The sequence below is a fragment of the Branchiostoma lanceolatum genome, chromosome 7 (genome assembly GCF_035083965.1).
Source record: "Branchiostoma lanceolatum isolate klBraLanc5 chromosome 7, klBraLanc5.hap2, whole genome shotgun sequence".
In the NCBI taxonomy this organism is placed as follows: domain Eukaryota; kingdom Metazoa; phylum Chordata; class Leptocardii; order Amphioxiformes; family Branchiostomatidae; genus Branchiostoma; species Branchiostoma lanceolatum.
The window spans coordinates 8,079,339-8,104,382 of NC_089728.1; the positions used below are offsets into that span (position 1 = coordinate 8,079,339).

The window sequence follows — 25,044 nt, forward strand, 5'->3', positions numbered from 1 at the left end:
GTTGAGTAATGGCAAGAACCTGGGAACGATAACTTAAGGTTGTTCCAAAATAAATGTGGGTGAGCTAATCAAAACGATTTTAATTATATGAAACACAGAACATAGAAATGCCATTGGATTAAAGCATGTATATCATAATATTGTTTTAAATCAAATCATATGTTAATAGATACAGAATTGTAAAATGGCCAAAGGTTTTATGTACTTCTAATATCCCTATGAAAGTATATGGACTACCCCTGACACATGCGTGCAGCCATTGCCAGGTCGAAAGTTGATTACAACACGTACAGAGGTTATGATCTCAGAAATTTGAACCTGTTCGTCGGCTATTTTGGTCAGGACGATGCATAAACCCTTTCTGTCCAACCTTGGTCAACTGCAAAACCACGAAGATGGCGACTACAAACGGGAGGAGTCCGCGTTCTGAAGGACGGACATGTCCGAAACAACAAGGAGAATCTGACATCTCCGAGTCCGACAGCAAGGTAAGGGTTAAAACAGCCAGAATTTGTTTTCGTTAACATTTCCTTTTGAATAGAGTGTCCTCATTACACTTCAAAGGTTGAGCCACGTACGAAGGCAGTTTTGAAAAGCACGCTACGTCTACTGACATGCTAAAATTATATGCTGCCCTGGGACAAACAAACATGGAGGTGTGTGAAAAACTGACGACCACAAACAAAAGGCGTAACGTGTAACATCATGTGGTGCGATTTAATTTGCGGATTCCCAGGCCATTTAAGATTCTATGGCACGTGATATGCAACTCCAAGGACGGACACTGGCCGACATGTCCCAAACAAGGGGAATTTGACGTCTCCCCTAGCAGGATAAAACAGCCAGAATTTGTTTTTGTATACATTTCCTTATGAGTTATGTGTAAAGTTGTAAACCGAAGGTTGATGTACCCCTAGGCAGACAGAGGACCAATTCTTGAAGACCTACTTGTACGCAACATAGTTGTTTTTTCATAATTTCGACCGTAAAGGCGATTATGAATTACTATAACTTTACAAAATAATCTAATGTTCTTGGTTAGGCCTAGGATTCTGTAGGAAAAAAGATGAAGTTATCCGGCCAACCCAAGAAAAAAAATCCTGCTGACACTAGCCTTTTTTGGATAAACCACTGGCTAGGGGCATTGAATTTTTGATCTGACATCTTAGTGATTAAAACAGTGTAGATTTGTTTTCCAATGTGTTCTCCTAATTTCTGTTGCAGTAGGTACCTGTATCTACACATTCATTGATACACCAGCTTCCCAGGCACACAAAGCCAAACATTATGTTAATAGATCATCTAAATGGCCCTGACACTGGAAGGGTTACCACCCCCTCCCATAACCTTTGACATTTCAACATTGTTAGATTTAACAATACAAACAGCTCTGTCACGTTTTTATGTGTATGTCTTATTTGTAATCTGTTAATCATTTCTACACCATTATTTGCACTACTAGTACTAGTTTGCATTGTGTTTCATGCTGGGATTTCTCTACTGCAGACATATTAAAGCATATTCAGAACCATATTTCAGATTGTCCTGATGATCAGGGAAATGATACTTTCTGCTTTCATTCAACAAACTTTTTTCTTCACAGAATTCCAAGCAAGATGCTGTTGAAATCCAGCTTTCCAATAAGGTAGAGGAAGTAATGACTGCCAATAAAGATGCTAGCAAGGTGTCTTTCTTGCCTCAAACTGGAAACCAGGCTAGGAGTTGGCTTGTTATTTTTGCTGCTAAGCCATGCATGATCCGCATTAACAAAGTTCCATCATTCCCAACAAGCTATCTTTATTTCAAGGTGGATAATTTCTCAAGTTGTAGTACTAGGAGCTCTGTTTTTCATGCAGGCATGATGGTGGAGGGGCTTTTTTACCATGCTTAGACTGGAAATTTCCCTGTGGTATAAGTCATCATAGTTTCAAAACAGATCTTGCTGTATTTCATGTTTGTAGGTCATCTTAATGCACCCTGAGATGGCTGTCAGGACCATTAAGTCCGCCGACGCGGCGCAAATGTCCGCGGAGGATGTCCAGTACACCCTCGGAGCAGACTTTCACCGCGGTCTCACCCACGAGGAGGCCGCCAGAAGAAGGAAGATCCATGGTCATAATGACTTCGAGATTAACGAGGAGGAACCACTGTGGAAGAAGTATCTTGGGCAGGTGGGCATAGGGGTGTTGTCTGCTTTGTGCGGGAACTTGGTCCTACCAGTTCACTTGTTAAGTTATCTTTGTCTTAGAAATAGAATCACATCCAAAGAAATCTAATGTATTACTTTAGTGCAGGTTGATTTACAGGTGCTTAATTGTTGGCTCATACATATACCAAGAAAAAACAAAAATGCATTGTAAAAATATAGATTTTTTGTATGATTTTTACCCAACGCTCAACAGGAAACTATTTTTTTTAGTCATGTGTGTTACTGTTAAAGACTGTTAAAGACTGTTAAAGAACATGTGATTAGAATGATCGATCATGAAAAATATTTGACAATTCTTTCACATGAAGTGATGCATTCGAAATTGCTTAGCCACCTGTTAATGCTAGGTATGATAAGTTATTCAAGGGTATTAATCTCAATTTTTACACACACATGCATTTGTATAAAAACTATAATGATATCACCTCAAGGTGAGGATAATATGATGAATGTAGTATGGATGAGAAATATGGCTTGGATGGGAAAAAATATGTAACAGGAAAAGATTATAAAAATGTATTTTTCTCTTATTTTCCAGTTCAAAGACCCTCTGATAATGCTGCTGCTAGCTTCAGCATTCATCTCCATCTGTATGAGACAATTTGATGATGCAGTCAGCATCACAGTGGTGAGTTCTCTCATACTGCTTCTCATGTATATCATTTCTGATCACTGTCTTCCCAACAACTTCACCTTAACATGGCTGTCGCTTTTAAAAATGGGCCAAATGTTAAATGCTTCAATCATTGTGCTAGTAATAGTTAGGGACACACTTTGTTTATCTATCTCTCAGGGCTTGAAATTCGTTTTTTTGGAATATGTGCACTGGTACACTTAATTTAGGTGCACAAAAAATAATTTGCTCAACATAAAATACATGTAAACTGTAAATGAACTTAAATTCTATAGCTAACTTCACAATTCCAAACAAGTAATACAACAAAGGTCTCCTTATATTTTCTGACACTTACATGTCAAAATCTCAGGAATCAGGTGCACAGCCCCAATTTCGGGTGCGCAAAAGTGCATGATTATGCACCCTTTTTTATGAGCCCTGGCTATTGTTGCCAATAAATGTTATCAAAGTATTTGACAGAACGCTGTGATGTGCATTGTTGAAATTTGGACGTAGCTATGCCAGAGTTTTTTTTTTAATTTGTGGAAACAACTTGGACATTTGACGGGATGACTAGAAACTTGTTACATGATGATGGAGTTTTTGTAGAATATAGTACACCTTGGCCATCACCTGATTTGGTTAACAAATCAAATTCTTTGTTTCAGGCCATCATCATCGTAGTAACAGTTGCCTTTGTACAGGTTGGTACTTTTCCTTTGTGCATTTATGGCAGTTGAGAATGAAGAATACTGATGTATGAATGTTTTTGAAATCGATAAATGCAGGTTAACTCTATTCTATGAGTAACATTGGTGTATACCCTTACACAGGAATACCGGTCAGAAAAATCACTGGAGGAGTTGACCAAACTGATGCCACCGTCTTGTCATTGGTAAAACTATTATGTGTTTTTTTTATATTCCTCCTTAATTGCAACATCTTGGCTACTTTCATACAACTTTGATACAACTTGACTAATACAGAGTTCCTAATTCATGGCTTTATGTTTTTCCCTCACATGTTTCAGTGTTCGTGAAGACAAACTGAAAGTGTTTCTGGCGCGAGACCTGGTCCCAGGTGACACTGTGCATCTGTCAGTTGGAGACAGGGTGCCTGCCGATGTCAGGTTATTTGAAGTATGTCTTGTTAACCCTTATCCTACAAAGATGGCTTTTTGGCAGTAGATAAATATATTTGATATATATTCAAAGTTGAATTATATGAACATGATATTTGCTAAGTGATAAACATTGAATTTGCTGCATCTGTACGAATATTTGTTCTAAGCAACGAAAGTTCACTCTGTTTTCCCCTATTTCTGTGGAGGATTCTGCGTTATATTTATGCTTACCTGTCATGACATGTTATACACTGATGTGTAAATATATATATTCTGTATACATAGCAAGTCAACTGTCTTGTTCTGTGTTAATGGTAACAGGATATGTCTACAAGTATAATTACAAGTTCAGAATGCTGAAAATCATATTAAAAGCATTTTTCATTCTTGAAGATGGTAAAGCTGATGAGCCATTCAACTATTTTGTCAAGTCTTTATTACTCTCTTCTGGTTATTGGGGTATGCTTCATCTGTGAATGTCCCCATTCCTTGTAATAGAGTTGATCATCAGTGTTCTGTGACCCTTTTCAGGCTGTGGACCTCCAGATAGATGAATCCAGTTTTACAGGAGAGACAGAGCCAAGTACCAAGTTCACATTCCCGCAGAAACTGGCAGGGAACTCAGGCGTGGCTAACAAGAAGAACATTGCCTTCATGGGAACACTTGTCAGGTGTGGGAGGGGAAAGGTAATCAGAAGAGCTTCTACAGATTCAAACAAGTTCTCAGCATTATCAATGTTGTATGGAAGACAGCTAGACAGAAGATTAATGAAGTCCTTGATTGTCTGATTGCTATTTTTGTGCAGTGTTGAGTAAAAGCTAATTTTTGGTTGTAAATGGGATGTCTGAAATATGACGAATCATAGGTCTAAATGCAGGGTATGATATAGTGCTGTACATGTATTGGTTATACATGAAAACAAAAATAGGTCATGGTTTGTACATAATGGTTGTAGATAATTTGAAATAGTTTTCATTCTAATCGAGATGGTGGAATGGTTGTCACTGATTGATTTAGAAATAACTGCTCTACATGTTCTTGTATCCTGTGTTCTGCAGGGAATAGTTATAGGGACTGGGGAGAACTCAGAATTTGGGGAAATCTTTAAGATGATGCAGGGAGAGGAGGTAAGGGCACACTGTTACTGTTGTTTGTGAAAAAAAGTAGAAAGTTTAAAATGTTCCAAGTATATTATTTTTGTCAAAGTATTGTTTAAGCCCAGGAGACAACCGTACATGTATAACAGCAATGAAAGTACAGTGTATGTACTTGAATTTTTAAAAAACATATGATACATCAAACAGTAAACTGGGGAAATATCAGGATAAACCTGAATTGCAGATAAGCATTTCTCTCATCGACATTTGCAGGCTCCAAAGACACCTCTTCAGAAGAACATGGGTTTACTGGGAAAGCAGTTGTCCTTCTATTCCTTCTGTATCATTGGTGGGTATTTGGTTTATTATTTCATCTAACGCTAAGACTTACTATTTGCATATTGCCATACATGTGTACTGGGTGCTAGATTTTGTCCATCAATCCATCATTTGACAAACTTTTCCATCGTATGATGGAAAAATTTTAAGACCATTCTGTCATCCCGATCCTTGACGGATAAAAATCAGTGGATAAATATGTTGAAATACATTTATCGAAATTTGAATAAACCACACCCAAACACCAACCTGGAAATTGAACAGTTAGAAAAATATGTACACAGTGACTGAAAAAAGTCTTTTTAGAATTTCTCTGTCAATGGGAATGGGTATGACGGAAAGAAAATATCAAGCTGGCTAGACACCACAGATTTGCAACAGAACTGAAATAGTTCAATAATGCTAGATAATACACCTTTGGCCTGGTGTTTGTTCAGTTGTTTCCTGTTGGCATTTCTGGGGCTAATGCTGAAGTGAAAGTCAAACAGCTCAAACTGACAGTACCCTGCTACGGCTGCTATATGTATACCTTCTGGCATACCTTTTAAGGCTTAGGTTTTAAACTGTATACAGTTATATGACATATGGCAGTTATGTACACTGGAGTATCCTTGTTTAAATATGAATGTTTTACAATGATGTTTTATTTTGCCAAAATGTTACCACTCTCCAAACTGTCAGGTGCCAAAATCATTCATGTATTGATATTGTGCAGCATGTCCAGACCATTGTAAGAATGTCATTTCTTCCTTGTCAGGTTTGATCATGCTGCTCGGCTGGCTCCAGGGTAGAAAGATGTTGGACATGTTTACAGTGGGAGTCAGGTACTAGGGATACTGCAAAAGGGGAAATGTTTGCAGGGATTTAATTATGCCGTAGAAAGAAAATGTGTTCGCAGTGGTTCTAAGTTTGTGGTTGAAATTAGGGGGTAATTGGGCAGAAGACAGAACAAAATTTTTGCTGTGGTTTTAATTTCGTGGTGAAGAGGTCACTGGCAAAGCTGTGAACATAAAACCCCAGTGAATATTTCCCCTTTTACAGTATAATGAGTATTCTGGTTAAGCTGTTGTTTTTATAACATACGAATGGCTATGAAAATATTATCATGATGAAAGAAATATTGTGGGGGCGGAAGAGAGCCTATATGGCTATTGATATGTAAATAGAAAAAGATCTTTTGTTTTTTGTTTGCATTGTTTGAATACGATCCGGCAACTAACATGCATTGTTAGTTTTATTGATTGACTCTCATAGTTTTCCCACAATATTAGTGATGATGATGATGATAATGAATCAAATTATCAATCTATTGTAATAGGTTTTGTATTAAGCTTCAGAAACATGTGGAGACAATTTTATGGGGCAGTAATCAATAATTCATTGAGATTGTAACACACAGACAATTACTAGTACATTTTTCTATACATGTTGTATTTCTTACTTTGTAGAAATGATTTGTGCATTGTGCTGCATGCAAATCAGAAGTATGATGTCCTAAAAAAATAGATGTATGAATATGAGTGAACATGAAATATGTTTTTTTGGTTTTAGTAATTTAGAATCATAAATTTGTTACACAAATGCCTTGATGATGGGTAGCTTTTTGGTTGAAAAAAAGACGAAATATCTGAAGAAATTTCCATCAACAGAAATGGTTGTAATGTGTTTGTGCTTCACCTTTAACTTAATTCAAATGTTGTGTTATATTTGGCAGTTTGGCAGTGGCAGCTATTCCTGAAGGCCTGCCAATCGTGGTCACAGTCACGCTGGCACTGGGAGTCATGCGCATGGCCAAGAGAAATGCCATCGTCAAGAAACTGCCAATTGTGGAAACTTTAGGTCAGCATTTTTTTCTTGTTCAACATTTGCAACTCTCCAGTAAAATTCTTGATAGAGGTATATAGTTGACATCAAGATTGCAAAATCTACTTATTACCTCAGCAACATGCTTATGATACACGATTTTGTTTTTATACAATGCTAAGTCTATCCAATGTCATGAGAAGTAAGATGTAACAAATGGTGTAACAAAAATGTCTTCGTTTAGCTGTTTGAACTTGAATGTCCTTGGGGAAACTTTATGCATTGGCAGTAAATGTAGGATATCTTACGCCTAGGTTTCTGTACACATAGATCATGATGTGTTGATATTTGATACCCTGTGTGCCCTGCCAGGTTGTGTGAACGTGATCTGTTCAGACAAGACTGGGACCCTAACCAAGAATGAGATGACGGTCACCTCTGTAGTCACTGCAGATGGCATCATAGCAGAGGTAGGACAACAGGCAGGCTCTTTTTTAACCTCCTTGCTTAAACCTCTCCAGTTTAAGTTCTTGTTACTTGATCTGGTTTTGTGGATTAAAACAATTACTGTCCCTTTAGATTGTTGTATTAGATGTTTGCTTCCTCCATCTTCAAGTTTTTCTTGACTTCAAGAGTAGACGGCAGTGTCAAGTCGAGTCATCAAACTGTACTTCATGTTCCTTATATCAAGAGTGTGCAATGGTTCTGATTGTACTAAGATATGACACTTATGTGTGCAGGTGACAGGAGTGGGGTATAACTCAGAAGGTATGGTGTATGTGGAGGGAGCAGAGGCTGACAAACACCTACACGCATCCATATGGCAGATTGGAGAGGTACTTTCACTGAGGTTTTACTTCACAATAGGAGGGAAAGGAAATGTTTTAAATTCACTGCTGAAAAAAAATCTGTAGTACAGAAGAAATATATTGGAAATGCATATTCGTGGTGTCATGAATTCGCGGTGTAGAGGTCATTTATGACACTATTGTACATATATCTGTACTGGCTGTCAATGTCTGTAAAATATTTTATTTCAGTACTAGTAATTTGTAAGTTATGTACATTTCTTAAACAGGATGTAAAGTTACTAGGTACATCTTTTAGATTGTGTATGTATAAACTAAACGCCCATAGTCTTCATAAGATCAGGTGCTGTTTACATAATAGACTTCAAGGATAAAGTCTGTTGTCATGAATCCTGGCCATGTTGTTTATGTATGTTTTTGTTTCAGGTTGGCTGTTTGTGCAATAATGCTGAGATCAGGACAGAGCAGCTCCTCGGCCAGCCAACAGAGGGCGCTCTTATGGCATTTGGCATGAAGGTGAGGCTACTCAGCAAGACTTGGTTACTGTAATAATAGCCACATACTTTTACCATACTGAAGCTATTTGATTATGCATTTTGTCACGCATATCACACAGCTCTGAAGAAAAAGATGGGGGAAACATCCTAGCTTCTCTAGCAAATAATTTTACAGAGGTTGAGAGGATGGAGGCAAAGCTCTTTTCTTGTAATCAGCTTATGTGTTCAGAAATGTTGTATCTATTTAGAAAGAAGAAAGGTTTGACAAGGGTATTATTGAGAAGAATTGTTTATCTATGGATCATCATTGATGTTTTCGTCTCTCCCATAGCTTGGTTTGTTCAGAGTCCAGTCCCACTACGAGCGGCTGGATGAGATCCCCTTCAGTTCAGAGAAGAAGTGGATGGCTGTGAAGTGTGCCCCACGGAACAAGGAGGTATTGAGTCACTCCAGGTTCAGCAGGTTACAAGTGGTGGGCATGCATCAGTTGTTTTAAGCTGTTGTCTTGTCCTGAACGACTGTATTCCTGAAGTCCTACTTCTGTCTGGTACAGTCTCCACCACAAGCTATGCTTTGTTGCACAGCATTCTGTTTCTACTGTCAAGTATTGGGAACATGATATCAACAATACAGTAAATGCAATAGATCCCATAGCCCATCCCACCTCTGTCAAAATGTAGAAATGACAAATAAAAAGACAAAAATGCAAAGTGTTTGACAGACATGCAGCCACTGTCTCATTGGTGGAACCACTAATTGCCATGCTATAATTGGTTCAACTGATAAATGTGATGGACAGTCAGGGTTGTTCTATTGAAGGAGATCTCTGTTGTTTGTGCACTTTATACATAATGATAGTATGGGTTAGCTTCGTCTAACATTATAGTTTCTTAGTCACAAATCAACATGTGATTGAAATAGATCTGATCTAGTCTTAAAAGGCTTCAACAGTGTTTCCCTGGACATTGCTTATTACATTTACATCTGGGATCTTCAGGGGCTTGAGACCTGAATAAGCTACTTATCTGCATGATATCTGAAATACAGTTCCTTGTGGCTAAGAGTAAGATCAAATCCTCAGTACATTTGTATAGGTACTAGTACATTATAGCCTTACTGTAGATAAGTACAGTATATCCTTTCTACACTGTAGCATCCAGATTCCCTGACATCCATGTATTTATCTTGTTGTAGAAGGCGACTGAGGAATACTTCATGAAAGGTGCCATAGAGCAGGTGTTACAGCAGTGTGTGACGTACAACAGTCGTGGTACAGCCATCCCTCTCTCAGAGAAACAGCTCGCAGAGTACTACCATAATGCACAGCTCATGGGCAGGGCTGGGCTCAGAGGTACAATCAGCTAAATTGATTGTCTTTAGTCCAAATCCTGTAAAAGTGTTCTGTAATGTTTGAGGTAATTCCGGTGTCAACAGTTACACTTGTTTGATTTGTATAAAATTGTGGAAATTATCAAATTAATTTGTTGAATTATTTTCCACAAATGCATTCATTTTGGGGGTGATTTGATTTTGTGTTAGGAGGAGAAACTGATGGTGGTGTTTTAGATTCGTGAAATAATTTTGTAGTACAACAGTTACTGTCACTGTGGTGATACAAAACACATTCACAGTGTTATGATTTTGCAATAAGAGGTCACTGCAAAAACTGCCAAAATGAAACCACTCTGAACATTTGGAGATTCACAGAAGGTGTGCCATATTTTTCTCCCCTGCAGTTCTGGCTATGGCGAGAGGCCCCGCCCTGGGGAAGCTGACGTTTGTGGGGATGGTGGGCATCATCGATCCTCCCCGCCCCGGAGTGGCAGAGTCCATAATGACCCTACAGGGAGGAGGTGTGCACATCAAGATGGTGACTGGGGACTCAGAGGACACTGCAATTGCCATTGGTGAGTTACTACTTTAGGAAACAATGCTTAGTCTCTCAACATATTGTTGCTATCAGTGCAATGGGGCAAGAAATTTCTTCAATTTCATGGTGCTGATATTGTACTTATGCTTAAAACCACTGTTTTTAGCTTTAAAGCACTTTTCTCTATGGTATACAATTACTGAGAAGATTGTGTACCATAAATGTTGAAACTTTTGCGATGGTTTTATTTTCACTGTGACCTCTCCACCTGACACTGCAAATACGTCTCATTGTGTAACTACTGCATGTACTACAGAACTTTTTCCACCACGAGTTTAAGACACAGCAAAACCTCCTTTTCCTCCTACCGCCAGCTAAAACCACTGTAAAAGTAATACAACATTTAGTATTTGCACAGTAAGTATAACTACTGGTGTGTCCCTGTACATGTAGGTAGCAGACTGGGTCTGTATGCCCAGGGCAGCCAGGCCATGTCTGGTGAGGAGATAGAGAAGATTGACATCATGCAGCTGTCACACAGGATACACTCAGTAAGTACCACCATCTAGACGTTTACAAATCAGTTAACAAATAAGCAAAGATGAAACATACTAGTAGTTGACTAGACTATTCCTGTATTTGTGGCATGTTTTTTGTCCAACACTAAACTGCAAAAAACATTGGCATTGTTACCTATTCTTTATTGTTGCATATGACTTCTGACTATACATGTAGATTGAAAATGCCAATGCTAGTTATCGATTTTGTTTCTACTTTCAGCCTTAAATTTTAAACTTTTAGACTGATGTTTATTTATAGGTCTCAGTGTTCTACAGAACAAGCCCAAGACACAAACTCAAGATCGTCAAGGTATAGTCCAACTTGTTTGCTGTGATATTCCACGACAATGACACATATAGTATTTGGCAATTAGTAGCACTTGTCAGTCTTTTTAGAATTGTTAATTGTTTTCTGGCTGACGTTAAGGCAAGTTTTATTGTGTTTTTTTATTGGTCAGAAATAACCCGTGCGATGGCAGCCTTTCTAGTGCTGAATTGGTGCTGGGTTTACAATCACATAATACACAACAGATACATATTTGCTCCACACTGGCATTTGTGGAACTGTCACAAGGGTCTGGGCGACTGCCATTCGATGCCACCAGGTGACCTCAATACGACCTTCCCCAACCAAAGTCAGGTACCCATTCACTCCTGGATGGAGTGAGGAAAGTCGTGTCAAGTGCCTTTCCTGAGAAGACAAGATTGATGACATGGCAGGATTCGAACCCGGGACCACTTGGTTCTTAGCCGAACGCTCTGCCGTTACGCCACACGATCCAACACAAGTTAAAAAGTTTACTTGGTTGAAATGCGATATTGCCATGTACAATTACTTAGTACACAGATGAAAGTCTTACATCAGATGATTTTCCCATTGTTGTGAACAAAAGGCTGTCCAGGCTAACGGTGACATCGTGTGTATGACGGGAGACGGTGTGAATGACGCGGTGGCCCTGAAGACAGCCGACATTGGTGTGGCTATGGGGAAGGTGGGCACAGATGTGTGTAAGGAGGCGGCTGACATGATCTTAGTGGATGATGACTTCTTCACTATCATGTAAGACTCACCTACAGAACGTCTTATACATGCCAGACTCACCTACAGAACGTCTTATACATGCCACAAGTTATGGTGTCTCTCATCACTCTTTTACCATGACCTTCATTACCAAAGTGCTGCCAATATTGCAATAGGATTAGGATTGTTGTTATATGGAAGTGAAATTAAAGTTCTTCCAATAATCAGCACCCATCTCCATTTCTTTAGCCCTTGGGCCACACACTGTGCAAGCACAGATATAATAGTACAGCAGGGGTCTAGTCCACTAGTACTGTAGTACTGTGTGTACAGCATACACTCTTTCCAATAAATGCTGAGTCCAAAGTATATAGAGAAGCTGTACTATTTCAAAGTCTTTGATGTAACTGTGTCTTTACCTAATGGAGATAATGTTTGTTGATTTGTTCAGGTCTGCAATTGAGGAGGGTAAGAGCATCTTCTACAACATCAAAAACTTTGTCCGATTCCAGCTGAGCACGTGAGTTTGTAGCTTCTCTATTGCACGTCTGTAACAGTCTCTTCCTGTAGCATATTCAGATTCGTGCCTAGTTACTTCTTGTACAATAAAGTGATGTAATCATAACTAAAAAATGTATAAGTATAAATAATCATAACTATATAAGTACGAGCATCTCTTGAATCGTATTCTGTGTGTGTATGATGAAGGTTAATTTTCCATTCCTCTGTTGTTATCAGGAGTATAGCAGCCCTGTCTCTGATTGCCCTGTCCACCATGAGTGGCCTGCCGAACCCGCTCAACGCCATGCAGATCCTCTGGATCAACATCATCATGGACGGACCTCCTGCTCAAAGGTGCGCTACTTCACATGCTTGTGGGGCATACAGTTGTCAAGCCTCTCTTGGCAGAGGTCCAGCAATTATCTGTAGGTCTGAAACATTCCCAAAATCTGTTACTTTGAAATGTACAACACATACAGGTACCAAGCTATGGGTGACTCTACACTAGTCTTACAAATTGATGTTGATACATTTCATAGTTTAACATGCTAAATGTTAAAACTGTTTTACCTTGCAGCCTCGGAGTAGAGCCTGTGGACAAGGACGTTGTGAGGAAACCGCCACGGAGTATCAAAGATTCCATCATCACCAAGTCTCTACTGGGAAACATCCTCATGTCAGCTGTCATCATCGTCAGTGGTACTCTCTGGGTCTTCCACAGAGAGGTGGGTTTCACACTCTCTCACTTAATATATACATGTGAACATATTTATTCATTCAGACCCTTGTAGTGCCTAGTGGCACATACTATGACATAGGGAAGCAACTTTTCTTGCTGTTTTAGTAGCAGGGTATATTTTCACAGGGAGGCGTTGCTGGCCCTTCCCTTTTAATGTACTCGCCTCCTCGAACTTAGGGCCCCCATTTTATGTCCCTTCCGAAAGATGGGTGCAGCCCCAACCTCTATATCATGACCCAGTTCAACTGTGAAGCTGCTACCATAGTGCGCTATAGGGACATCCCCTAAATGCATTTGTACAGATAAGAAAAATTTTTTTCCCGCTGGATTCCTCCGATAGCAAAGTGACCGGTATAGTGCAGGTTGCGTTGTAGGTTTTGAATAGTACAGACATGTGATATATTCTATCCAGGACTATGTACAATTATGTTCCAATCTATCTCATCAATTCATAAACTTACTGAAAAATTTGACCTTGATGTTGTTTCCACAGATGATGGACAACATCATCACCCCAAGGGACACGACCATGACCTTCACCTGCTTTGTGTTCTTTGACATGTTTAACGCCCTCAGCTCCAGATCACAGGTAAGGAACCCTCTATCCGGTTCTACCCTGGGTAAACATGACAGAATAATAACTATCCAACACGGAGGGTGTTGGTGCTTTGTATTAACTTGTTAACCTCATCGCTGCTATGGGTTCACATACAGACCAGATTCTGAACATTGAACATCTTGTGCAGCTGTAGACAATTCAAATTTGGTGAGTGAACTACAATGTAGCCCTTAGCAAGGAAAAGGTTAAAGATTTTGAACAAAAGGGTTCAGAATGTTTTACAGCCAAGTTATCATGCTGTTCAACTATGCTGTAGATAGTAGCAAGACAGCGTATTTATGAAATGTGTGTTTGTTTGTTTGCTTGTTTCCAGACCAAGTCCATTTTGAAGATCGGTCTGTTCACAAACCGTGTGTTCCTGTATGCTGTTGGAGGCTCCATTATCGGTCAGCTGTTGGTCATCTACTTCCCACCTCTACAGAGGGTGTTCCAAACAGAGGCCCTCGGATTTGAAGGTACAGGCATGGCTATTGTTGATGCAGTGTTGATGTTTATATACATATCAGAACATTTACCAGACTTTGAAGCTACTTAATTTTAGTACAGCTTTTTTTGTAGAATTCTACATCTTTGAGTCGTTCACTTGTGTAGAAATGATGAGCTTTTTTTAGCAACGTTTGAATCTTCCCTGCTGCTAAAAATACAGTGATAGGATAAATCCTTAGTTTCTATATGACAAATAACTGGATAATGGTCAACCGTCAACAAAATTATCCAGTTGCTTGAGTAATCTTGTGTATCTTACTACCTGGATGTCTACCCTTCATTGACGTAAAGTAAAGAGACTGCCTAGAATTATAAAACATCTTTAAACCTTCAGACTAGAATGTCACCCCAATATGCATATTCTCTGACACGTTTTCTTTTCTCCCCCTCAGATATTGTTCTCCTGGTGGCACTGACCTCAACAGTCTTCATCGCATCAGAAGTTAAAAAGCTGATCCAAAATATACAGTCCAAACCTTATGAACAAGTAAAGATAGATGAGTTTGATTATGTATGACACAGCAGAATGCTGTGGATTGGGGCCAATGGTCTACGTTTTATGATCATACCAATGAGCATTTTACATAAGCTGAGATGAGATGCCCATAATGATTTTCATGTACTTAAGTTTCATGTACACTTATCTAATAGCTGTATGATATGTCATTCCAAGAGATTGTTCTAAAATTAAAGTAAAGCTGCATTGAAACGATTTTGTAATGACTATTTAGTGATTGCACTAAGTTGAAGATGGTTCTGAGCTTTTAATGGTATACTGTGATACTTCTTTCCTCTCTAACCAAACATGCCTTGTACTTAATATGTCGATTTGCACATATCATGCACATATGTGATGCACCTCTAACAGTTGGATGTGTAGTGATGTGTTTTATACTTACATGTATTGGTTATTTTGTCTTACAACATTGATCAGTATGATGAGCACAGCACATGATTACTTATTATTATTATGTTTAGCCATACCTAGTATGGCTCAACATATTGTTTTTACTCATGTTTCTTCTCCTTCTTCTTCTTCTCCTGTCAAATCTTCAAATCGATTCATCTCTGTCATTTTTTGACCAAATGACCTGAAATTTGGTACAGAGGTAATGTAGGCAAAAACCAATGTACGTTCTTTTCCTTTTTTTGATATTGACCTTGAAAGTGATTTTATTGAGGTTTTTAGGCTATTTTTAGCATATCTTGGCTTCCTGCGCCCTGGTATTTCAACCGAATGACCTGAAATTTGCTGTATATGTGGCTTGAACAAATATTTAAAGGACTACATTCCCATTTTTGGCATACATATATTCAAAACGATTTATTTTGGGCTTTCTTGACAATATTTGCCACTTCTGTCACTTTCAATACTACATATGACCTACAGGTCATTGACCCCAAGTGCCTTGCACCTGGCCAAGCTGGAAGTTTGCTTACGAGGAGGAAAGACCGGACATAAACATTTAACGTGATTATCGGGAAAACACCATGTTCCGTTAAACTCAGTGGTTAAATTGCAGTTTAGGAAATTTTATAACAGAAAACAAGTTAAATCAATGATTTTGTGAATGCTTATTCTAGCATTAGTTATTCCAGATATTTTCAAACTCCAAATTCTTCAACACAACACGGGAGATCGTTTCTCCTCAGACTGGCGCGACACTCCTGTCAAAATTGATTGATGATCTCTCTCTGAATGAATTCGGCAAAAAAAGAATGATTAGAGCAGTAGAGTCAGTCCCCGGTAAGGTCAATGATTCGCCCGTTTGCGCTAGCTTGTAACGTTAAATCAAGGACATTATATAATGTCATTGGTTAAATGAATGTACCCTCTGGTGGCCAAACTTCACTGACAAACTTTCTCCCTATTATCATCATTAGCTTGCGTTAGTCTGGTACTAGTGACTATTATGTGCCGGGAATGTTTATCTATCGCACGCCTTGGAAGGAAGTTCAACCATGATAAATGGTCGGCCGTTGCGAAAATTTGGAATCCCATGCTGTTGATTTTCGTGATTGAATCTGTAAGAAAATATATTTTCATGTCGTTCATGTTTTTTGGGACGGACGCCGGGACGGGGTGAATTTTTTCTATCATAACATTTTCGTCCCGTTAGTAATGCAAATCGAATCGTGTTGAACACGAGGCAAAACACTAAAAACGTGGGTCTTGTGGAGTGTTTTGGAGCGGGAAAATGCCGGATATTAGCGGTGCCGAACAGTGTACATCGTCGCGCGCGGGTGACGCTCCGTCAAAACAAATCCGCTGGTGGTCTAGCGCGGCCACCGAAAATAGGCAGAAACACACCGGAGGACTTAGCACCTTCGTTTATGGGGGCAATTGTGAAAATCTTTTGTTACAAATTGTTCGAACATTGAAACATTTGGATGGTTTGAAACTGTTCTAAATAAAGAGATTTTTGTGTAGTTACGTTCGAAATGTTTCCAACGTATGTGAAATAAGTTCAAACATGTTATAAGTTTCAATTCTAATTGTTTGAACACTTTAGAACTATTGTGACTTAGACATTCTTTTGATCAGAATAGTTCAAACATATTACAAATATTATATTAAAACCCTCTCGGTGACTTGGAATTGACTCAAATATGTTGTTTTTGGTCATTTCCTTCTTCTCCTGTCAAATCTTCATTCTTCCCTGGGGTTGATCTTTTTTAATTCAATTTTGAACTGGGTTGATTATGCGCAAGAGTGTAATTTTCAGCGGATATTTTTCGACTGGTTTACATGGAAATGGCACGGAATATCCCATTCTTGCAAGGGGAGGATTCTTTAATTATTTCTTTCAATTTTGAGCTGGAATGATTATGAAAAAGTCCATTTGTGAGCAGAAGTGTATTTGTTAATCAATAAGTGGATATGGTTGTGGACTGGTCCATATTGTGTTGAGGTGCTACTGGAAGACTCAATTTTGGACTGGGTGATTCATTTTTTTAGTGCAAGTATTTTAGAATGGTCCATTGTTATTTTGGGAGAGTCCATTTTTTGCATGGCGAGGAGTATGGCTAAACATGCTGTATTTGCTCGCAAATGTTGCCTTTCTAGTTGCAAAGAGATTTTGTGGAGTATTACAGTCATGTAATAGTTTTTTTTTTTAATAATTAAAATTTTCTAATACTGTTTTCGAAATTTGGTTTGTCACTTCCAAAGCAGACCTTATCAGGATAGAACAGCAGCAAAAATCAGCATCACAGCCCTCGAACTCTGTGTCAAGTATCAGGTCCTAGAAGTTCTTTGTGTAAAAGATTGTGGAAGTCAGATTGTCTCGGTGGTATAGATGTCCTTGGTGTCAGACATTGTTCACTTTGTGGACCAAATATCACTCTTTGTGACATCATCATCTGAAGTGTTTATAGGACTACTCCATTTTAAAGATTATGAGAGATGAAATCGTTTTAAATTTAATGAACATGTTAAGGCCCAAGATCACATTGATACATAATTGTGGGTTGAACTTGAAAATGGTCCTAACAGCCCCCCTCTATTTTGAGATTTAGAGATGGAATAGCCATAAGAAGAGATTACATTATGTTGTAAACTGTGTTACAAACATACCAGAACCAAGAGTTATTGTACAAAGTGACATGTTATAAGATGTACTTCTGTTGATTCAGAATATTTGTAATGACTATTTCTTAATATGTAAAGTAATGAACCAGACCAGTTGGTGCATGGTCAGGTGGAACAAACAAAAAAATTGTGATGTTTTACATTGCCAATATCTTGTGATAGGAAAGACACAAAATAAAAGTTGTATTTAAAAGAGTACTATAATGTTGTGATAATTGTGTGTTTACTTCAGTGGAAAAACGAATGAGTAGAGTTTTTGTAAGAAACATAGTTTTTTTCAGTGATTATTGGTTTCATGAATTTTGTTTTGTTATGTACGTCTGGGAACTGAAGTCAGCCCTGACAATCTTGAACACACTTTTAATGCTGCTCGCTGGTTGCTTACATATGAGAGGAGGTATATGTCATGAAAAAGACTCCAGGGAAAATACATTCTACTATATTTTAATGAATGATTTTGTCTAGTATACAAAACCCATAGTTGAGCCACAATGAGGAATCAGCTTTGCTAAAATTACACTCCTCTGTGTTGCTTTTATTCATCATGGATTTCTGGACACGAGTACATATGTACACAAATTTGACTATCACGCCAGTGATGGTTCTTTTCCAATATTCATCAGTCCTGTGATACAACAATACCTGTCTGCACCTAGACAAATACATAGCAATACTGTGCATGGTTTTGCGCCCCTATTGCCGAGATCTGTACCAAAACTTTTTCAAATCCAATGAGGTATAACAGTGAAGATGCTACCAGCACATGGAACAATTCTTTTGTATAATTTTCTTTGGAAAGCATTTCAGTTGAGATTCGGTGCCACCTCTATGCTGTTGATCCTCAGTACTGTACATGGCTGGGAGTGATCTGAAACAAGAAATGATTCTCAGTTGAAATTCATGTTTATGTTTGTATGGACATCAATTCATTACACTGTCTTAGATGTTTGTTCTTGTTTTCAGCTTGGTATAATCAAAAGCAATCTTCAATGATTGCCTTAACTTGTAGATTTGGCAATGATAGAATACATTTACATCCTACATCCGTATTCAAGTCCATACTACACAATCTAATCAATAACTGCCATGTTAGAAGGATGCCACAGGTACCGGTTATGTAAGGACCTGTGAGTCATAATTCAGAAGAAGTCGTTGAAAACTGTGATGTCAAAGGTTATAAATGACATTCTACATTGATGCTTACCTCTCCTCTTCCTGTACCCTTTCCGTTTTTTGAACTTGTACACAACAAGAGGGAGAGCCATGAACTTCTCAATGACCGTGGCTTCTATCCGCACCTGGTCACGACTGGAGAAACAAACAAAATCATCCTTGTAAAATACCATGATCAATTCCTGTAGTACGATTCTAGAAACAAGAAAGAGCAAATAACTATTCTGCATTGTATTGAACAAACTGTTTAACAAGCTTTACTAGGCCACTTTTGTTTGCAATATGACAGTCTTGTGATATTAGCAACAGCATACAGAGTTGATATTGTATTCGGAGGATGCTACATGGTATAATAACAAAATGAATTGATACTGACCTCAATATCGGTTTTCCAATCAATGTGAAGTTGTTACCACCAACAAGTAATACCTGAGTGGACAACATATTGAAGGATGCTAAGTATGATAAGCAGGGCTAGATAATTGTTATGCATTCATAATATAAAAAATGTATGTGAACTAAAAATAAGATTCTACTTGTACATTGAAAGATGGTCTAACAGCATTTGTCAATGACAACATTGAACATTCAGAGCATTAGACAGGCCAGCTTTTATAAAGCCCAGATGAAGTGAGATATACAAAACATAGGAAATAGTAAAGGCTTGTCCCTATACAATGTGATGAAATGACACATCCCCCAGGGTTAAAACTGTTATAAAACATACAGAGGCATAGACACTATTTTCACCTTTTCTAGTCTAACTCTCTCTCCTGGATCTGCGAACATCTCCTGCTGAACCAACACCAGGTCCTCGGTCGTGACCTTGAACTGTTTCCCTGCGACCTGCACCACAGCGAACAGTCGACCCACATCAGGGGACACCATCTCTTCTTTAACCTTCTCCAGAATGGCTGTAAAATGTGTGATAAAAATTGTTACAGTAATAATACACAGATCAGGTTCTGTGTATGAGCAATCATAATCCCTGCAGTCAAATATGCAAAGACTAGGTGTTACAGACCGTTCAGTGTAATATAACCAACTGCTGCCTGCAAAGCTGGTGTGTTACGCCTAATGGCGGTTATACCAACTGTATAGATACAGAATCCTGCTTACAGTAAGTGAGATTCATAATTGTGGGCTACAGAGTAAAATCAAGAAATATAATTAAGAAAATATCACAGCAAGCTACTAAGTCTAAGAGAGGATGGTTCTTTTTCATGACCTTGGGTGCAATGATATATACAGTGCATGTATAACCAGTGATGTGGTGCTTACATGTTATAAATCTGTATAATAATATTATGCTGATAAGCATCTGAAATACTGTACATTTATCTCACCTGGATGTTCCTCTACTGATGTTGGATCTATGTCTGGTGGGTTCCATCTGTCTATGCCCAGGGATTTATACCTATTTGGTAAGAGAGGTACTGAGACATTTAATAACAATTAACAGGTCATAAAACATGACACTGCTGCACAATTACTGAAGGGCTTTGGACATAACAGAAGAAGATACAAAACTTCCAGATTAGCAAATGGCAATAGCAAAAGTGAGGGCTAGAGCCTCAGATTTCATAACACTTGAAATGGACACTTTCATGTTAAGTTTAATACAGCATTTTTCCAAAGTCATTGATTACAGAATTAATCTAATAAAAATCCAAACTTTAAGGCATTTCTGATGAGCAGAAGCAATTCAATAAAATGAGAATACATCCATTTCTAACATGAAAGAATATCTCTCAGAATACACTGAACATAGATAAAGCAATGACATTTCAGCGATTCACCTGTATTTCAGAAGATTTTCAGGTGTGTCTATGTCCTGTAGTCTGCAAGTGGAGGTGTGTACCCTGCGCTGACAGGTGTGGCTCTGCATTCCTACATCTGCAGCTGGTAACAGGCTTCTAGCACCTGAGTTGTGAAGAGCTGATTATCCTACAGTAGAAATTTATGATTTGTGCTCCTGACAAAGTACATCTAAATTGTGTAATTATCATCTGGTATGAGACGGTAATTATATGAGCTACTGATATAACCCCCTAATACACAAATTATGAAAGTGTCTAGATTTATGAAAATAAATACACATGTAGGTACTAGGTACTGTCAGTGTGCATAATTGGGGAGGGGGGCGCGTCGAGACGACTCCTTTCCCCACCTCACAGTAACTGATCAATGTACACATTTCTGTTTGACCATGCACTAGTATCTAACAAGTACTCTGGAAAAGGTAGATCACCTGATAGCTTCCTGGGTTTCACGATAACGGAGGAATCCAACATGAATTTCGCAGCCCAACAAATTCGTGACCTCATGGACGCCGCCATCTTGGATTGCTGCAACTCTCGCGTGACACAACGAGGATTCGAAGTTACAGAACTTTCAGACGAAGTGGCGGAGTTCTACATGAGCCACAGTTTAGAAGTATTGCAAGGGGAAACTAGCAACGTTGGTTAGTCGATGACATAATAGTGTAAATGGCACTGATGCTGACAACCAAGGGTTTCAAACTAAAACATGCTGTCTTGGTGCGTATTCCCGAGTGTCACCTAAAACAGTGAATAAGATCTCCGCTTCAAAGACGGACAAAGTGAAGAAGAAAAAAAGAACATAAAAGAAAGGACGCACAGGAATAGTAAAACAACCACACATGCATAGCTAGTTTTGTTGGGTGTGCCTAAACACCACAACTTGTTGACCACATGTGTTAGTGATTTTGATCTCGCCGGTTGTGTTCTGGCGCCGAGTCATTGTACTGACGACGCAAAGTTTCTTGTCACAAAGGGAATGTGGTAACGTTACTAGTTCGCACACCTAAGCACTAACCTATGCATGAATATCCCAAATAAACAAACTGCGAGCAAATGTCCATGCCAATGCAAACATAGTACAGTAGTCAAGTGCCTCAGATTAAGCCTGAAGCTCTAGAACCACCAACCTGTCAGTCTAACCTGTTGACAATATACATGTCTGGTTCAGTATTGAAATTGCAAGCACCTGACAATTTTTTGTTAATTTTCAAATAACCGATTGTGAGTGTATGAATCTGGTCCAAGGCAACTGAAAACTGTTATTACTTTTTTCTTTCTCCATGTTTTGCCATTGGCGTTGTTGCTGTGGCTAATTTTTATATGATGGTAATTTATAATCTGGACATTTGACTTAGCATATCTAGTACGAAAGGGGATGTCACCGATTAGTATTGTAGTAATCTCAGAGCCTGGTCTGCATATCGGGGGAATAAAAAGCTCATAGATGATCTAACATGTCCCAAAATATTAATGTCCTGTGAACAATTTATGGTCTTTTCGATGCGACTGGTGGTAAAACTCTATGTACTGAAAGGTATGGATATGACACCAGTACAATTGCATCGTACCGAGAGAAAGTATAGCTCAACACACATGCAAAGGAACTATTCCACGTTATCCTTCAATTTGATATTTTCCTTTAATCGGTTGATTCATGGATGGCACTGGAATGCTATAGAACAACATTTTCATACAATGTGCAAGGGTAAGGGAACTTCTATTGGCCAAAGTCCTGATATAATGTATTGCTTTAATCTTATATTTCTATCAGTGACGTGTAAGGTAAGGTAGATGGCAACTTTCCCTTGACGAATGTGAATATGATCAAAGGACGTTAACGTTTGTTAAGATCGCTGTACTGTCTGTGTGAAAATCACGGGGTATGATTGCCTAGTATTTTGATACCAACAAAACATATCAACGAATGCGACTTGGAGGCACGACGCCGAAATGTCATTTATTCTGAAGAAAACAAGCTTAGGTTGTCAGATAACAAAAGTAAGCTTAATGTTCTCATGTAAATAGCTCTCGTACTATGGAATAGCTGGTCTGATGAATGCAGAGTTCAGAGAGAGAGACTCTAACAGAAACCAAAGTCTGGTTATAACACCACCACTTATTTGACACAATCCCGGCCCGGTGAAGGCCAAACAGACTTCTGTAATTATAGCAAACCCCGCATAAACCGCATGGGGTTCATCAAACAAGTGGAACATTACTGAACAATACAAAGGTCAGAACAAAGATCACATCAATCTAAATCTTATGTTATGATTGACAAACATTTGTTACAGCGTACGTGCGGGTCACACACAGGACTTACAATGGGTGGGAAATGATATAGGGAAGAAAATATCACTACTGAATATCAGAGCTCAGAATTTCTCTCAGAGTATATAGAAACAGACAGAACGATAGTCGTGCCATTAGTTCATGAGATTCGGCCCGTAAAACTTTCATGTTGGGATGAACACACATGTAGCAGAGGAGGCATGAAAAGAGAATATTTGATTACTGGCGGAACTCTGATATAGACTCTGGTCACTCGACTTTGCTATTGATCTAAGCACTTGAGTGAATTGTTATGTCGCCAACGCGAAGGGGAACAAATAAGACTTTGTTTATCTTACATTTTTCTGCTGTCGCAGTGCGAACAACATCGCCTTTCGCGGGACAAGCTCCGATCTACAAGGAAGCTGTGTAACCGTAAACTGAATTTAGGCTTATTCCTACAGCCTTTGAGTTTGGGCTTTTCCAAGTTCCAGTAACAGTTAAATTATGCGACGTGAGGCGTGGCAGGTACGTACCACGGATTGATTGTGTTCAAACCTTGGCAATAAGCTTTCTAATACTAAATATTCAGGTGTACCAATACGGTATGTACATAAATGTGTGTCTGCAAGGTGCACAGACGAACAAAAAAAAAAACAGTCTATAAAACCATGTATTTACAGCTTGACTCGTATTCTTATTAAGGAATCAATTTTACGAACTAATTACAGCAGCCGCATGTTTTCCTCAGAACCCGTTACATTTGGAGGGCTACACGTTCGGAGACGAGATCGGCCGTGGGGCTTCAGGCAAAGTGTACACAGCAAAATCGATTGACACTGGACGGACCTATGCGGCCAAAAAGTTGGCCGTCGAGGACACTTCTATAAAGGAAATCTGCGTTCTGACACAGCTTAAGAAACACCCAAACATCATGGAATTCATGGAATCTAAAGTAGGAAAGGACGGGGAAACGCAGGTACTTTTTGTCATCTCTGAGTTCTGTCCTTTTGGAAACATCGGTGACTACATCCTCAAACAACAAGTCGACGTCGTGACGAAGAGACATCTCGCCGTCCAGCTGGCGGACGCCATCACATTTTTGCACAAGAACGGGATCGTTCATTGCGACATCAAACCACAGAACGTCCTTCTGACGGTGAATGAGGCGCACTTTGTCCTGAAGGTGGTTGATTTTGGATCGGCAAAAGTTCTGACGGGCTCGGAAAACGATGTTAGCAACTTTAGTCGCTCCTACTTGCGATCAGCTGTTGGAACGAGATTTTACCTCTCACCTGAAATTTACCAAAGTCTGCTTAACGACCAGCAATGTCACTACACCCCATCAGTCGACATCTTCTCCATGGGACTACTGTTATGGGCCATGTTTGATGAACTAAGCATACCAGGTTCGTGCGAAGAAGATCGGTACTTGACGCCTTTTGCGGGCGTAAAGACAGACCCAATGCCTGTAGCGCAAACAGAACACACTGAACTTCAAGTGATGGAGAGTGAAGAGAACGAATGGTGTAAAAACCTTGTCCGGCGCATGCTGAGTAGGGATCCAAAAGAGCGGCCGTGTGCCGAATTGGTGTTGCAGGTATTACTTCGGGGCTACGGGGACTACCGGTTAAACCAGGGTGTTGTGTGCGTGGTTGTGGATGATGACGACGTCCATCCCGGCTGCTCAACATGCTGCCCGACGTCATGCTCATGTTTGGACAATTGGCAGACTTTATCTACGTGCTTCAAAAGCAACGATGACGACGTCACCACGTGCCCCAGCAGCTCCTCCATAGAAACTTGTGCCGGTTGCTCGCAGAGTTGGGGTTGCTCGTTACGCTCGTGCTGTGGAATTCCATGGATTATTGGTTGCATGCTTTGTTATTTGGACA

General features: G+C 39.2%; 2 protein-coding genes across 5 annotated transcripts; one reads left to right on the plus strand and one right to left on the minus strand.

Annotated features, from left to right (window-relative positions):
• Positions 1 to 236: 236 nt before the first annotated feature.
• On the plus strand, positions 237 to 18,080 carry LOC136438995 (calcium-transporting ATPase type 2C member 1-like). 3 transcript variants are annotated; one of them, XM_066434085.1, is made up of 27 exons: positions 237 to 488; positions 1,604 to 1,645; positions 1,962 to 2,171; positions 2,748 to 2,837; positions 3,494 to 3,529; positions 3,659 to 3,720; positions 3,856 to 3,964; positions 4,480 to 4,635; positions 5,008 to 5,076; positions 5,320 to 5,395; positions 6,143 to 6,209; positions 7,100 to 7,224; positions 7,561 to 7,658; positions 7,929 to 8,024; positions 8,424 to 8,513; positions 8,826 to 8,966; positions 9,689 to 9,845; positions 10,231 to 10,401; positions 10,818 to 10,915; positions 11,184 to 11,234; positions 11,818 to 11,984; positions 12,397 to 12,465; positions 12,684 to 12,800; positions 13,024 to 13,171; positions 13,679 to 13,774; positions 14,118 to 14,259; positions 14,683 to 18,080. In XM_066434085.1, the coding sequence occupies exons 1-27, from the start codon at positions 396 to 398 to the stop codon at positions 14,805 to 14,807; spliced, it is 2,901 nt and encodes a 966-aa protein (XP_066290182.1). In that variant the 5' UTR covers positions 237 to 395; the 3' UTR covers positions 14,808 to 18,080. The 3 variants fall into 3 exon arrangements, with proteins under 3 accessions (XP_066290182.1, XP_066290183.1, XP_066290184.1); XM_066434086.1 differs by having other exon boundaries at positions 8,826 to 8,930; XM_066434087.1 differs by lacking the exon at positions 1,604 to 1,645.
• Positions 18,081 to 18,310: 230 nt separating this feature from the next.
• LOC136439000 (large ribosomal subunit protein bL21m-like) lies at positions 18,311 to 24,879 on the minus strand. 2 transcript variants are annotated; one of them, XM_066434093.1, is made up of 7 exons: positions 24,687 to 24,879; positions 20,855 to 20,978; positions 20,402 to 20,472; positions 19,806 to 19,969; positions 19,432 to 19,484; positions 19,087 to 19,190; positions 18,311 to 18,750 (listed from the first exon to the last, which is right to left on the minus strand). In XM_066434093.1, exons 1-7 carry the CDS (start codon positions 24,862 to 24,864, stop codon positions 18,686 to 18,688), a joined length of 759 nt encoding a protein of 252 aa, XP_066290190.1. In that variant the 5' UTR covers positions 24,865 to 24,879; the 3' UTR covers positions 18,311 to 18,685. The 2 variants fall into 2 exon arrangements, with proteins under 2 accessions (XP_066290190.1, XP_066290192.1); XM_066434095.1 differs by lacking the exon at positions 24,687 to 24,879 and adding an exon at positions 21,307 to 21,435.
• Between the last annotated feature and the right edge of the window lie 165 nt (positions 24,880 to 25,044).

Bases quoted from the DNA above. Each gene is read 5' to 3' on its own strand.
- LOC136438995 (XM_066434085.1), top strand. From the start codon at position 396: ATGGCGACTACAAACGGGAGGAGTCCGCGTTCTGAAGGACGGACATGT. The intron at 2,172-2,747 runs GTGGGCATAGGG...CTTATTTTCCAG, and splicing joins GGAAGAAGTATCTTGGGCAG to TTCAAAGACCCTCTGATAAT. The intron at 8,514-8,825 runs GTGAGGCTACTC...TCTCTCCCATAG, and splicing joins TTATGGCATTTGGCATGAAG to CTTGGTTTGTTCAGAGTCCA.
- LOC136439000 (XM_066434093.1), bottom strand. From the start codon at position 24,864: ATGAGCATGACGTCGGGCAGCATGTTGAGCAGCCGGGATGGACGTCGT. The intron at 20,473-20,854 runs GTGAATCGCTGA...CTTACCAAATAG, and splicing joins GAAAATCTTCTGAAATACAG to GTATAAATCCCTGGGCATAG. The intron at 18,751-19,086 runs GTAAGCATCAAT...TTCTTGTTTCAG, and splicing joins AGGGTACAGGAAGAGGAGAG to ATCACTCCCAGCCATGTACA.